Below are 14853 nucleotides of genomic sequence, written 5' to 3'. Positions count from 1 at the left end.
CCCTCCAATTCCCCCCCCGGCCCAGAGACCCGGCGCCCCTCATTTTATCCCCCCTGCTCATCCCCCCCCCCTCATGTAACGTCGTCAGCGCGCAAAAAAAAAAAAAAAAAAAAAAAAAAAAAAAAAAAAAAAAAAAAAAAAAACATCTCGTCTCAATGCCCGGGCTAGTCCCCCACAAAGCTAACTAACGTCAGGTGCGCCGCAGCAGGTGCGCAAACACCGCCCACAGCGCCTCCAGCCCGGCCGCCCGGTCGCTTGCCTCCAGCACGTCGAACCACCGCGTCCGCCGCATCGCCAGCCGTCGCCACGCCTGCCCATCATCCACTTCTGCTTCTGCGTCTGCGTCTGCCTTGCCGTCCCCCGTCTGCAGCCACCCCAGGTACCGCCCGTGCACCCGCAGCCGCACGATCGCGAAGTGGTGGTTGATCGACGACACCAGGAAGATCTGTCGCCCGCGTCAGCCGTCATCCACACAATCATATTATTATTCTATACACCTACGTCGTCGAACCCCGTGTCGCGTCCCCGCCCGATCCGCCGGTAGTCCATCCGCCGGTCCCACAGGCTCGGCCCCGGCTGCACCAGCTTCCACTGCTCGCTGCGCGTCCGCCGCTTCTTCAACCCCCCCGCCCGCAGTCCCGGTGGCCGCCGTCGCCCCAACCCCGCCGCCCGCCGGTCGTCGCGCTCGTCGCCGCCGCTGACCGTCTCCTGCTGCTCCGGCTCCTCCGCCATGCCGTGGTCCACCGCCCCGCCCCACCGCGGCTCCGTCGTCCACCACTTGCCGGCGCCGGGCTTGGCCTCCACCGCGCCCTCGCGCCCGCGCTCCTGCGCCAGCAGCAGCATCGCCGCCGTCTCGCGCAGCACGTCGCACATCTCGCCGTACCGCCCGCCGCCGTCCCCCCGCCGGAACTGCGTGTCGCCGCGGCACTGCACCAACAGCACCGGCCCTTCCAGCCGCCGCATGCGCGCCGCCTCGCGGTCCCGCGGCACCCGCCCCACCACCACGCTCTGCCGCACCGGAAACAGCAGCCCCTTCACAAACAGCCGCGGAGGAAGCGTCGGGATCGTCGTCTGGCACCCAAACTGCCACGCCACCATCTCCACGAACCCGCGCATCATCTCCTCGCGTATCGAGTCCGGCATGTCCTTCCCCGCTCCGATTCGCCGGCCTTTGTACATCACTCTCGATCCTGCACCCTTGCGCTTCGCCGTCTGGCTCGCTTCGTGGCCGCCGCCCTCGCTATCGATGTCCATGCCATCCACCGCCCGTGGCGCAGGCCGCTCATCAGCATCATTCATCTCGCAATCGGTAGCCATCCTCGTAGGAATAGGTAATTCATCATCGTCGTACTCAGTATACTGATCTAAGCTCGAATCCCAATATTGAGCAACATGTTCTAAGCCACACCAGAACTTCCGTGCGTGGGTCAGCCGTATCTTTTCATGTCCAGGCAGCGGATCTATCCGAGAAAGTGCTCGAAAGGCATCATCGTTGTCGTACAGCAATTCCCGTCGCAGCATCTCATACTTCTCCTTATCGGGGAAAGGGCTGCCGTTGCTCATAAGACTTTTGCCGGCGCCATCCACCTCTGACTGCTCTGGCCATTGGTAAGGAGGTAACGAGCCTAGGCCGTCGAGAAGCTCTGTGGGCGGCACGTTCGTCTCAACCGTCAGGTTGAACGCATTGAAGTATTCGGCGGACACATCTTGCGGCCTCTTCAGTATCGACAGTAAACGGACGAGCTTGTCGCAATCTGGGTCGTCTTCGTAGGAATGAAGCTCTTCCGGCACATACGCTGGGAAATCGAGCGGCGTGGCTGGGGAAGGAGGGGTGCGCTCCTTGTCTGTGTCAATGGCAGGGGACGGAATTGCTAGATACTGATCGATCAGCTACAGCTCAGGTGCTCCAACGGTGCTTATCAGGGCTGACGGGTAGATCCCCAACGGTCACAGCGCGTTTGTGCTCTGACGGTGGAGGTCTGAGCCCATGGGGAGCGGGCTGAACCTAATTTGTTTTTTTGTTTGGCAGTTGGAAGCTTATATGTCTCGTGGAACACGCGCCAAGCATGGCAATGGGCGAGAATCGCATCGCGAGCAAACGGCTGGCTGGGGCAAAGGCATTGAGGGGTGTGTCAAGCAGGAAACAAGGGCCAACCGTCCGTTAAGTCAATGGCAGGGCAGTCTTACCAAGGCCGCCTCCCCAGGAGAACATCGTGACCAGGGAAGCAAGCGAGCGCTAACCACACGGCGCACGGTGGGGAAGCAGGATTGTGTCTGGCGGTACCCGTGGGCTCGAAGGTGGTAGGCAAACGGGGGCAGACGACCGGGCAGGCGTCACGTCGAGCAGTGGGCATTCACCCAACTCGTCGGCAGCGGAGGTATTTCGACAGGAGGGCCTCGTTTGTCTCGTGTGGAGAGGTGATCTCACACCAGATCGTGTCGAGAACCGGCGTGAGGGAAATCCGGCAGGGAAACAAAAAGCAATATGGGAATACGACGGGTTTCACGCACACACGGAGAGCAGATGGAGAGGAGTGCTGCTGGGAAGCTCGGAGGCTGCTTCAATGCGAGTCAAGTTATCAAGCAAGCGGAGAAAGAAACCGAGACAAGAAAGAGAGTGAGAGAGAGGGAGGGAGAGAGGAGAGAGAGGAGACTCCGCAGCAGCAGCAGCAGCAACAGCGGGCGTCGTGCTTGCGGAAGGCGAGTCGCATGGCCAGCGGATCCGCCGTACAATACAGCCCGTATCGAAACCCCGCCTGGTCGCCACTGGCCAATCCGCCGCCGCCCACCCCCGGCCCGCCGGTCACAGCGGCGAATCGCCCCGGACGCCCGCACTAGACCAAACCCGGCCCGCCTGCCCTCCCCCGGAAGCGGTTAGCCCCGCCGCCGCCGCGGGTTCTGCTCGGCCGTGAAGACCAACAAACTGCCGCAACGGGCAAGATGGACGACGCGCGCCGTTGCTGCTAGTGCTGCTGCTGCTGCTGCCGCCAGCCGCTGGGCTTCCCGCCTTGTCGTTTGGCGTGGCGGGCGACGTCTCCGTGTGTCTCGCGTGCGGATGCTGGCAGCCGCCTTCAATGTTTCGACGGGCCGTCTCGACACCACGAACATGTTCTAGGCGTCTTCTCCCGTCTCTGTCTGCCCGGCAGCTGTAGCAGCAGCAGCAGAAGCCATGGCGCCATGGGCTCTGTTTTTATTTCCTTTCTCTCCAGCAATTGCAGGGGAGAGGAAAAAAAAGCTTTCCCACGAAGATCTGATGCCTCCGTGATCTTTTGAATGATATCTGATATGAACACTTACAATGGCTGTACTATGCCCTTCCATCCTGCCCCGATCAGAAGATGCTCGCACCATTGCTTCCGATGAAGAAGCTAGCCTGCGTTTGGCTCTGGTTGTCGCGGGCACAGTCGGTGGCATACTTATTTTCTTCACTCTTTTGACCTGCTACGTCTACGTGCGGCGAGGCCGTGTGCCCATGGCACGCCGGATTCCTGGCTCCAGGAGCACCAGCAAGTCCACTGCGCTGCTTACTTCGGCTTCAAACCTCTTGGGGCGAGCCCCGCTGTGCCGGAGACTGTCGAGCCAGGATACATCGTCGAAAAAGAAGGAAGATACTGGCTTAACGAAGCCATCGCCCAGTGAAATCGCCCCTGCCGTATCCCACACATCTGGAAATACGGACAGCAGCTTTATCCAGCCACATTGCAGACCTCTACAGATTCGCAAGGGCTCCCTGGGGCCCATGCCATACGACTTTCCTCGGCCGCCTCCTCTCTCGTGTCATACTATGGAGTCAGAGACACAGAGCACGCTTTCGAATCAAGTTGATGATTCGATACATGCTATCCAAAGGCAGATCTGTGATCCTACCGACTGCTGCTTCGACATCATCGATCCCCCGTGCTCTTCGCCGCTACCCCCCGCAACTTGCTGCGGAGAGTCAGGCTTTCCGTCAATAGAGTTATTTCACCAAGTTTCTGGTTCAACATTGAGGGAGAGCCTAGACCGACGGTCGCTCCAAAGCGACCCTGTGATCTTTTTTGAGGAGGATCTCGATCGAATCAGCACGCCATCACCGAGCCCATCCCTCGATCCTCTTCAAGAATTTGCATCCGAACATTCAGAGCCGTCGTCCCGACCCACTAAACAAGTCTCGCGGCATGCCCACACCCGAAGCTGCAGCAGCACTGTTATCGTGCTTCCTGGCAGAAGTCCTAGGGCTAGCATCTCCTCTTTACCTCCGCTCCATGCCACAGCCTCTGTCATATCCAGTTGGAGAAAGACCCGTGATCCGGAAGTCGGGATAGCCCCCAATCAGAGAGAAGACGTATCTAGTCTTTTTCAATTTATCGCCAATCTAAACGTAGACGATGAAGTCTATGATGAGGAAAGTTCAATGGAAACTTACAATAACGACCACGTACCGGGTTGATATATGGAGCTCCGCCCAATCTCAAAGCCAATATATGCATCTTGTACTATTCCTATTAAAGAGGTATCTGGACCAATTACAGGAAACATACTACCAAAGAAAGTATAGTTCATATACAATTTTAAACATTTACACGCCAGCAAAAGAAGTAGTAAAAAGGTTATTAGGTTTGGATGTAATAGGCCACTTGAAATTTCATCAACAGATGAAGATTGGACTTTTTATATTTCAAAGATTCAAGGTCTGCTCACTCATAAGTTCATAATCAACGATTTCGCAGGCTTGGTATCACTGAATAGTCCATAAGTGACCTCCCCTTTCTACGCTTTCATAATCTTATTCAAGGCCCCTTTCAACCTTTTTTCCTTTGTGCCTGGTCGAGACGGACGACAAATGGCGGATATATGAATCAAACAGGGTTAGATGCTCATTGCAGAATGTTGGCTTCAATTTTTTTTTCTCCCGATAATCGTCAAAATCAAAATCCCTTGCCATTGACCCATAATGTGTATAAGGAAAAAAAAATTAAAGACAATGAATGATTTAAGCTTCCTCGGTCTCGCCAACAAGAGCATTTCTCTTTGCTGCAATACGCTCCTGTCGTCGCTCGCGGGCAGCCTTTGTCTTGGCACGTTTGGCGTCCATCTCCTCCTTGAGAACACGTTCACGTTGTTTCTCGGCCTTGGCCTTGTGGATCTATTCAAAGTGTTTATTAGCATGTAGTCCGTATAGATGTAGTGAGTGATATGTAAGAAATGTGACTAGGCTAGGTGGCGAATGTGGTATGTCGAAGGAAAGCTAGTAAAAGATACTAAAAGAAAAGGCCACGACATACATGTTCGACGAGAGCCCGCTTGTGCTTGAAGGTGTTACCCTTGCTCAAGTGATACAGCTCGTGGTAGAGGTGCTTGTCGATCTTGCCAGCGGCACGGTATTTGGCGAGAAGACGGCGGAGGACTCGCAGACGACGCATCCACAAAACTTGACTGCAATCGAAAAAACCCATGTCAGTCCCAGCAAGCCAGCCACAATTGCAAAATTCGACATCAGGGCAGCGAATATGTCCCCGCCTTCAAAACTTACGTGGGCATTCTGGCGTCCTTTGTACCCTTTCGTTTACCGAAACCTCGATGTCTGCCGATTTTTCGGGCCTCTGCGAGCTCACGGGCTCTCGCACGCGAGTGCATCGTGACGGGTTTGTGGATGATCAAGCCATCGCTGATGAGTTTCCGGATGGTCTGGCGGGAGTTGGCGGTGGAGATTTCGTTGACTTCGTTGGGGTCGAGCCAGATCTTACGTTGACCGCAGCCGACGACCGCAGCGGCCAGGCGCTTCTGAGTGCGGAGGTTGACCCTGCAAAGAGTAGAAGTGTCAGCCAGACGCCCACTGAATTTCCCCCTTCTTGATATTGCGGTCAAATCGTCGTGAGGAGTATTGCGGCGTGAGCGTTTTGATTCCTTACGGGGAACACTGAGGAAGTGGTTGAGATCAACTCATGGGACTAATAGACTTACATCTTGACGCCGTTGATTTCGATAGCCGAGTTTGTCGATGGATGGTTGTTCGATTCTCGTCGTCAACACCAGCGATGGTGTGGGCGGAGCAAGGTTTGTCGCTGCGGTGACTAAGCACTGTGCTTCTCCTAAGCGAGCCGAACTCCCACAACTTAGGGCTACGCGAGGCTTTGCCGAAAAGGGAAATCTGAACCACGACACCTAAAAGCTGCGGTGGAACGCATCTTTTGGCGCAAATCCTAACGGTAATGTTATGGAGGCAGTTCGGCGAACAACATCAAATAGTTTTTTGAGATAGCACCTATCGACGTATGGGTTTGTATATAGCCTACTCTTCAGAGAACTCCCCCAGATCAACTCTACCAACGCTCCAAAGCTCTCTTTCATCGTCGGCTTCATCGCTAGCTAAATCCAATCCACCAGCACCGCCTTCCGCGTCTCGTCGCTCGCGGGCTTGCGTTGCTAATCGTAAGGCAACGCGCTTAAAGTAGTCCTGCATACTTCGCTTAACTGTCGTCGGTAGATCTGCACCAGGCCCTTGTATATATTTGTCAAAGATAGCATTTCCTGCATCTACCACCTGAAGTAATGTCAAAAACGTAGCTTCTGCACTAAGTTTGATTGGTATAACTGGATCGCGCACGCTGGAAAACACGGGCGGCACCAGCAAAGGAAGATGTGGCCCGACAAGGTCAGGTTCTAATCGGCTAACGGTTCGGAGGACCACTAAAGCCACACGACGTGTGTCAATCGGACCTCCTGGCGGTATCACCGATATCAAAGTTTCGAGAACCACCCTATCTGTCTCGGTATCGCGATCAATATCTGTAGCCAACAGGAATTTACCAGCGGCAAGCACACTATTGCTAGATATAAAAACCTAGATAGAAATTAGGATCATGATCTTCATTACCAGGGCTAATACTAACATCTTTGTGCTTTATTCCTTGACAAATAATGGACAAGGTTTCGTCTGGGAATTTGTCTGATATCGATTTTGGCGACTCTGCTAATATGGAATTCAGAGTAAGGATGGAAAGATGGGTGAAGTTTGTTGAAAGAACTCGGTTTCTATATTCATTAGTAGCGTCCCTCTCAAAGAACAGTAGGAAACAACGTACTTAATCAAAGGAATAGCTGTAGCTTCCGGGAGTGATTTAATAAGTGCACCAATCAGTTGCGCATTATTGATGTTGGATGCATCTGTAGCAAGTCAGCTATGTCGCCGGCTCAAGAAACGCAACATTTCTTACCATCACGGTCGTTTAATTCATTGTCAATTAAATCAAGGATGCTTTGTTTCGATGCATCGTTCATGTTCTGTCCAGCTTTATCAACAGCTTCCTGCAATGCACGAACCATTGCATTTTTGACACCGGTGTCTGGTGTTTTGGCTCCCGCAATAAGCTCTAACGCCATTGTTAGACATACAGTATACTAAGAATCAAAAACCATAGATATCTCATACCAGAAATAAGAGGATCAACTCTTGGTGTCAGTGTGATGAGAATTCCTAAACCTTTTGACGCTCTTGCTCGTAGGGCTTCACTTGTTGAATCTGCCAAACCTCTCGCAAAAATTCTTTGTAGTTGTGGAAGAAAGGGCTTCACGAATTGTGGTATCTTCTCAAGCAGCTTGTTGATAGCAAGGAAGACGGCACCTAAAGATATCAGCTAAAGATAGGTTTACAACAGGGAGAGACCCTACATTTTATTTCAACAGAGCGCTCTGATACAACACGAATCAGCGGACCGGTAATATGAGTCACTGAAGGCCTGAGGGCCTCAGGGCTAGTTCTATCAATCATATCACCGATAGCCAAAGCAGATTGAACCCGTTGCTCGACATTGCCGTTAAGAAGGCCCTGGAGAAATATAGGAAAGATGGCGTTGATTCCTTTGGGTAACGAAAAGCCGGGAAGATTGGCACCTGCTACACCAACTTGTTTGAGGACTTGGCGTGTCGAAATTACCAAACCTTCCATTTCCTCTTTTCGCATATGAGAGGTCAGTTTGCTAAGCGCTTCCCAAGATGCTAATACAACATCTCGGTCAGAGTCGTCAAACGATATCAGACACACACGGATCAATTCTGGGTAGTAACGGGAAATATCGAGAGTGGTATTCATAAAGAACGATGACAAGCGATTCGCTGCAGCTGCACGCTTGCGATGATCTTCATGCTTCATGAGGGTAAGCATTACATTCATGGCTGCGTTCAAGCCATCAAATTCGTCAATAGAAGTGAGGATAGCATCGAATGCATTCTGGATTTCGGGTCTGAGTTTTTCGTTTTTGGCTGAGAGAGAGTTGTCTATCAAAGAATTCAAGATGGTTGGCAATCTTCGGGTGAGAGCGCTACCGGCAACTTCAGCTAGAGAAGCCAATGCTTTAGCATTGAACACGGTCATTGGGCTAGCCAACAAAGTCGGTACAAGATTCGGAAGAATTATGTTGGCACGGGTATAGTCCGTGAGTAGAGTAAGAAGTGCTGCAAGGGCCCGGTCTGCCTCTGTATCTTGGTGTAATAGATTCAGAAGGTCCGGCAAAACTCGATCGACAATACGTTTTCCTAAGGCCTGCTGCAAAGCATCAAAAGCTTCTGCAGCAGCTTCCCGGACGTCTTTATTGGCATCTAGCAATGCAGATCGCACGATAGAAATAAGGCTCCGTTCATAAGACTCAAGGGATTCTAAGGACGAGGAAATAACAAGCTCTCGAAGTGCAATGCAAATGCCTTGTTTTGCATCAGTTTCAGTTGAAGCTAAGAGGCCTGCTTCAAGTGACGGTAAAAGAGTAGAAAGAACACCTTCTCCAGCCTTTTTGATCAATTCTCCTAGAGCGTTCCCAGCAATGACCTTTTGTTCCATGTTTGCGCTACCCAAGCGACGGATAATGAACTGCGTAAGCGTAGGTACCAATTCCTTAAGAGTTCGAGGACTTGCAACCAGGGCTTTCCACACATTGATTGCAGCGCTTCGAACAAGTCCAGAGGTATCGCAACGACAAATGTAAAGTGCTGACAACACTTTATTACGTTTATCTTCACCGAGAACTTCTAGAAGAGATTGCCCGGCTTGAGCAGCAGTGTCGTCCTCTTCTTCAACATCTGCTTGAGCATTAATACCAGTAAGGTTGAATAAAAGATCGCCGACCAATTCAACAGAGCTAAGACGAATGCGATGGCTATCATCTGCTAATCCTCGCTCGAGCTCCGGAAGTAGCAAGTCGATAGATTTTGTGGCAAAATTCTTGACTAGCAAACGACCAGCACGCAGAGACGTTTCTCGTATAGCCTCCACATCATCAGCCAAGCCTGATAAGATCGAAGGAATGATTTTGCTAAGATACGAAGCAAAGCTGTTGCCGAAGCAAGCAGGAAGAAAAATGAATAACGACATAAACCCTTCCCTAACAGCAGCTCTCGAACTAGACACATTCTGTAGTATCGACGGCAATGTCTCTTCAAGTCGAGATGTTCCGAGGCCAGCGAGAACCTCAGAAAGGGCCTGGGCAGAACCCAGGCGATCCCCTGCCCCGGTGTCTGATTTAAGAGTAGTCATTAGACTTGGGATCAAGTCTGGCAATGCATCTTCTCCGAGTTTTTCGATGAGAGACCCAAGTGCTTTGGAAGCCGTGGCACGGGTGGTAGGTACGGGATCAACAATTGCAATCTTGAGGCCGGCAACTAAAATTGGAAGATGAGATGTGAGATCTTTCCTCTCTGTAAGGTGAGCCAAGCTGCCAATAATCTGAGCAGCTTTGCGTTTCGTCGCCGACCGATCTCCTAGTCCCCTTTCTAAAATTCTCACAACAAGAGCCAAGGAAGGTGCATCGAGATAATGAACAAAGGATACCTTAATTAAGGCATCCAACGCTTCATCGGTATATTTTGTAGGATCGCTCAGGGCTTTCAACAGAATATTGACGAGGCCTTTTACTTCCGGATTGCTAATAACGTCACCGAAGCGCTGAAGACTTCTATTGGCAGAATTCCGAACTTCTTTGTGGCTATCATTGAGAACAACAGTAAGGGGCGGAATAATATCCGGGAGGCTTACTGCCAATTGTTGAGGATCCAGATATGCCATGGCTCCGAGGAGGTCACAGGCACCCTTCTTGCTCCTCCACTGTTGATCATCCAACCCTTCCAACAAAGTCGGCAGAATTTGCTTCACCCCATAGGAGCTGAGGCTCGCAAAACATGCTTTGGCAGCATCCAGACAAGCGTCACGAACATCAATGAGGGGATCGCTGAAGCCCACTAGTAATTGAGGAACAATTTGGATGATGTATGGCTCAAAGACTCGGCCTAGTATTGAAGAAAAGAGCTCAAAAGAGAGCAGTGCTCCTTGCCGTTCATTTGGTTCTTTCTTATTTTCGGACGCATCTTTGAGCTGTGACATGATACGAAACTCACGCAAAGAAGATATCCCTTTCCCATGAACAACGCCTGCGAGACCGTACGCTGCTCCTCGCCTTGAGGCGTATTTCTTCGAATGTAGTAGTTGGTCAATCAAGGTTTCAATATAGAATGAGATTTCGGAGGTTGAAAGCCTAATAAGGGGGGACAAACACTCAGAAATCGCAAATTGAACCGTTTCAGATGGAGTAGAGAGTGTGTCGAGAAGTTTTTGGACAACAGTTTGTAGTCGTTTATCATTTGATTCAAGATGACGAGCAAGCGATCCATACAAAATGATCACTGCCTCGTTAAGCCAATCAGATTGCTCTGTAGCTTTGTCAGATAACGCCAATGTAGTCTCAAAAAGCTCCATAAGCTTCTCAACATTCTCTTGTCCGTGCAGAGCTATCACTGCACTCCCACTTTCGGCCATCTGCCTGCGAACAGAAGCATTTTTATCGATTAATGGACCATCGTTGATTAAAAATTGAAAAAACTCAACAACACGATCTCTTTCGAACAATTGAGCCATTGCTTTTAAGGCCAAAGCTATACCGCTCCGGAGTTCCCAGTTATCTGGCGGTTCCATCTTCTTTGGCATCCCGTATGCGTCTGTCTGCGGGGCTTTCGGCGCAATTTCATCTCGATACTTGGTTTCGAGCTTTTGAAGGGCTCCTGTAAAAACTGTTGCACTGACTTCACATGAATGCGCAAGTGCTTCTGCCGCTGCACCCCTTAATTGAGGATCAGCACTGTCAAGGTAATTCATGATAAGGTTTGGAGAGTTTTCATCGACTTCGAGACCGTTCTCTTCCCATATCATCTTGGATAATTCAGCATTTTCAGGTACAAGATCATGACAACTTAACCAGATATATTCAGAGAAATCAAGATCCGTGAGATCCATTTCGGCCTCGACTGCTTGGAGAACGGCACTGCGCACCGAGGTTTCGGGGACAATTGCCCCCTGAAGGAAAATAGTAAGTTCATCCGCATTCACATTTCCCGCTATAGAGCGGCATATATCAGCAAGGAGATCGCGTATTAATTTATAATGCTCTGGATGTAATCGCATCACAGATATGAGTTGTCGCAACGTCTCCGTTCTGGGAAGTCTGGTCTCAGAGACTAAAAGATAAAAAAAATCATTAGTAAGAATACGCAAGAAATACAAACAACCTTTCGACATACATAAGCTAGCATGAATTGAAAGAAACTCAAGGGCAAGAAGAACCTGCTCTCCCTGCGTTTCATCGGCCTCTTCGATTCCATCTCTTTCGAGGACAACGAATATTAGCTGAAGTAGGATTGCAAAGGAAACGCCATCAAATGGTCGCTGCTCGGATATAAGTCGAACACGGTAGAGAATTCGAGTGACAAGGCCTATCAACATCGGATTAGCGACATTTCAAAAGAAAATATTTGCAGAGCGAGAAAACCAACTCCCAAGAGATTCCACTTCAAGGTCAGAGGACAAATAGGTCTTTCCCAAGGAGCGAAGGGTGGCAATGCCAATAAATGGTCGGATTTCCTCCAAACGGCTAGATAACAGATTAGTGCAAGCCACATATGCTTTGGATATACTATCTCCAACTAATGAACCTGCGCCAGCCTTGACAAGAAGGCTCAAAGCATTGACTGCTTGGCTGATCCATCCGTCCGCACCGGTAGAAGGCCCTTTGGCAAGACTTTCGACAATGCCGGCCCCTCGCAAAATAAACTGCTCTTGAGACTGGACAGATTTCCGAATTTCACCTTCTTTGGCAAGTTGTGCATTCACCTTTTTTTGTTCATCTGGAGTTAGCTTCTTTTGTTGCTGACCGCGCTTCCGAGCCATTTCAGTTCGAAGCTCCTGTTCCCATTTGAGGGTGTCATAATCCTTGTCACCTTTCCCTGGTAATCGTGTAGTTTTGGCGGACAGAACATCTATAAAAGTCGAGTCTTCAGGGTGACGCGCAATTTCAATGTCTAGTAAACCAAATCTCGTAAACCTATCAACGTTCAGGTCTGCTTCAAATTGTTTAACAAGTTTCGGTATCATATCATCTGGGGCAACAAAGGCAAGTTCAGCAGCGGCGTTCCACGCTGCAAGCTTCCCCACAGAGAGTTTTGCTCGCGTTTCATCCTGGAAAACCACATCATCAGTTTTGCCAAAGTATTGTATACAATAAAAAACATAACTTACTTCGGTAGCGAGTAACACTTGGCTCATGCACTCAGCAGGGTGGTTCTGTACAAGCTGACCAGGGTCTACGCCGGCCTTTAGAACAACATCTATCCAGTTCACCTTAGGAATTATTTCGGGGCGACATAACACCAGAAGTTCAATTAGGTGCTTGTTAAGTCGCGCGGATTGCGCGCCATTGCTTGATAGCCTCGATAGCGAGGGAACGATAGCTCTAATTGCGAGAAAGAGTCTGTCACCCCCGCTTCCAGAAGCGATAGCAACCGAGTCTTTGTCTCCGACCTCGATTGCAAGAAGCCACTTCCATATAGATTGCCTTATCGTTTCTCCAATCACTTCCGGGTTGCTTAGATAGCTCTGAGTTAGTTGAGCATGTGCAAATTCTCGAGTTTCTGGAGGAGCTGTATTAGATGTAATCATATAGAGAAACGCTTGCGCCCAGGCATCCTTCACAGATGTATCTGCAGCCAAAAAGCTTGGTTCTTCGGACAGTTTAGACAATGCACGAGCACTCCATGTGAGTTCTTCTTTCGAAGCCAGTTTGGCCAGTACCTTGGCATTTAGCAAGAATGAGGGTTTAGGGGCTAGCAACAGTGACTGTCTAATAATCTCGTCTGTATGAACAAGAGCTTTAGCATCATCAAGCTTCACGCCTTTGAGGTTCTGACACGAGAGTGCCAGAAATACGTATGCCATTAAAATTGTTCCACCCTGGGCTGCAGGTAGAGGGTTAGCAACAATCTCATCATAGGAGGCAGAAAATTTATCAACCACAGGGATTAAGAATCCCTTTTTGATGGGTAGAGAGGCAGTTAAGGAGCCACTGTCCAGATTCCAGACCATTTCACCAATAGTAACAATCCAGGTTTTGCGAAAACCACTTCGCTTTTCACCGCAACCTTTCACAATAGCAGCGAAAATATCCACACCAATGGTACACCCAGCACGTATCAAGTAGGTTAGATGATGCACAAAGCTCTTTAGTTCAACATCAAGTGCAGGCTCATTGCTTTCACGAGACAATGCTGGCAAGAGATCAGATACTACTGCCTGGGATATTTCTTCAGAGCAAGGAAAAGTGGTTAAAATTTGTGCTTGCAGTGTACGGTGTTCCGCATTGCTGATCTTTAGAGTTTTCAAAGGCTGAAGAACCTCATGGAGTATCTTAAGAAGACAGTTGTTGTCATTGCATCTGGAAATCACGGCTTCAAATGCCTTCACGGCACCCTGTCTAGTGGCCTGAACAGAGGACTTAAGACTCGCAAGAATTGGTTTCGCCAGTCGTGATAGCAATATATCGGACAAATCAACCTGTGGCGGGATCGCAGATACTAGAGAGGGAATAATGCCCGTAAAGACCACCTCCGGACTTCTAAGTGTTGCCTTTTCGAGCGACGGCCAGATTTCTCTATTAAGATCTTCCACGGTTGCAAATTCCATAAAAAAATCATGTAAGCCGTCCACGATGTGGATGGGAACCATTATACGAGAGCCCAAAATGTCTTTTATGAAAAAACGAAAAACACTGTCTTTCACCTCCTCCATGACAGGCCGCCTGTTAGGAAGTCGTGCACAAACGCCAGATATAACTCCAAGAAAAGGTGCATTCCGAAAACCTGAACTCGAATCGCTGGTAAGCTGGTCAACCAGGCGACGCACAACCTCGTTGCCATTCTCCTCTTTTAGGATAACTCGCAACGCTCTCCTAGACACAATTATGGCAGAGTGTTTCAAGCCTTCTCGTTTAGATGAGCGGAGGCACGTTTCAAGTGCTTTTGAATGAGCGGACAAGGTATTTATAGCTAAGTGTGTTGCGTCTTCAAGGTTCTCTGCACCGCGTTGACCTAGGTGCTGTAAAAGCAAATGACACCATTCGATGAGGACGAACGCATTTGTAGCAGCAATAGTTGGTTTGCAGCATTCATTTTGAAGTTTAACCGCAAATTCTTTCAAGTCAATGGACGATATGGGAGCGCGAAAGATATCTTGAATGCATCGTTGCGCGTCTCGGCGGGAGTCCCGATCAACGTATACCGGGTAGGTTCCAAAAAGAAGATCTAGAAGAGGCCTATGCAATTCCTTAGGCAGGTCGCGTGCTTCTCAGACAATCAGAAAAATAACGGCTAAGTCCAATCAACGCATAGTAGGCTTACAGAGGATTTTCTCATGAAGTTCATGGAGAGCGGCGCGGCGGCGGGATGTTGAGCTGGAGAAAATGGTGGCCTTCAAGGAGTCGAGCGCGCCATCCTTGACATCATTCCACTCGAATTCATCCATGCTTGCATGTCCCTCACACATGCCATAGCATGGAACGATAAAGA

At 49.9% G+C, this 14853-nt stretch overlaps 3 protein-coding genes across 3 annotated transcripts; 1 reads left to right on the top strand and 2 right to left on the bottom strand.

The window, feature by feature from the left end:
* Nucleotides 1-489: 489 nt before the first annotated feature.
* On the bottom strand, nucleotides 490-2212 carry LOZ57_001845 (uncharacterized protein; the record flags this gene model as incomplete). The annotated part of the gene is made up of 2 exons (XM_049250927.1): nucleotides 490-1871; nucleotides 2188-2212. The coding sequence occupies 2 exons, from the start codon at nucleotides 2210-2212 to the stop codon at nucleotides 490-492; spliced, it is 1407 nt and encodes a 468-aa protein (XP_049110511.1).
* A 1086-nt stretch (nucleotides 2213-3298) lies between these two features.
* On the top strand, nucleotides 3299-4429 carry LOZ57_001844 (uncharacterized protein; the record flags this gene model as incomplete). The annotated part of the gene is made up of 1 exon (XM_049250926.1): nucleotides 3299-4429. The coding sequence occupies one exon, from the start codon at nucleotides 3299-3301 to the stop codon at nucleotides 4427-4429; it is 1131 nt and encodes a 376-aa protein (XP_049110510.1).
* Nucleotides 4430-4972: 543 nt separating this feature from the next.
* GCN1 (translational activator of GCN4) lies at nucleotides 4973-14809 on the bottom strand (the record flags this gene model as incomplete). The annotated part of the gene is made up of 13 exons (XM_049250925.1): nucleotides 4973-5125; nucleotides 5265-5415; nucleotides 5513-5782; nucleotides 6276-6823; nucleotides 6873-7014; nucleotides 7065-7146; nucleotides 7197-7352; nucleotides 7412-7603; nucleotides 7651-11475; nucleotides 11539-11730; nucleotides 11791-12472; nucleotides 12533-14628; nucleotides 14686-14809. The coding sequence occupies 13 exons, from the start codon at nucleotides 14807-14809 to the stop codon at nucleotides 4973-4975; spliced, it is 8613 nt and encodes a 2870-aa protein (XP_049110509.1).
* Between the last annotated feature and the right edge of the window lie 44 nt (nucleotides 14810-14853).

Source organism: Ophidiomyces ophidiicola (genome assembly GCF_022830035.1).
Source record: "Ophidiomyces ophidiicola strain CBS 122913 chromosome Unknown scaffold_4, whole genome shotgun sequence".
NCBI lineage: Eukaryota > Fungi > Ascomycota > Eurotiomycetes > Onygenales > Onygenaceae > Ophidiomyces > Ophidiomyces ophidiicola.
The sequence above is the reverse complement of the archived record's forward strand: the minus strand, read 5'-3'. Positions and strand labels throughout refer to the sequence as shown.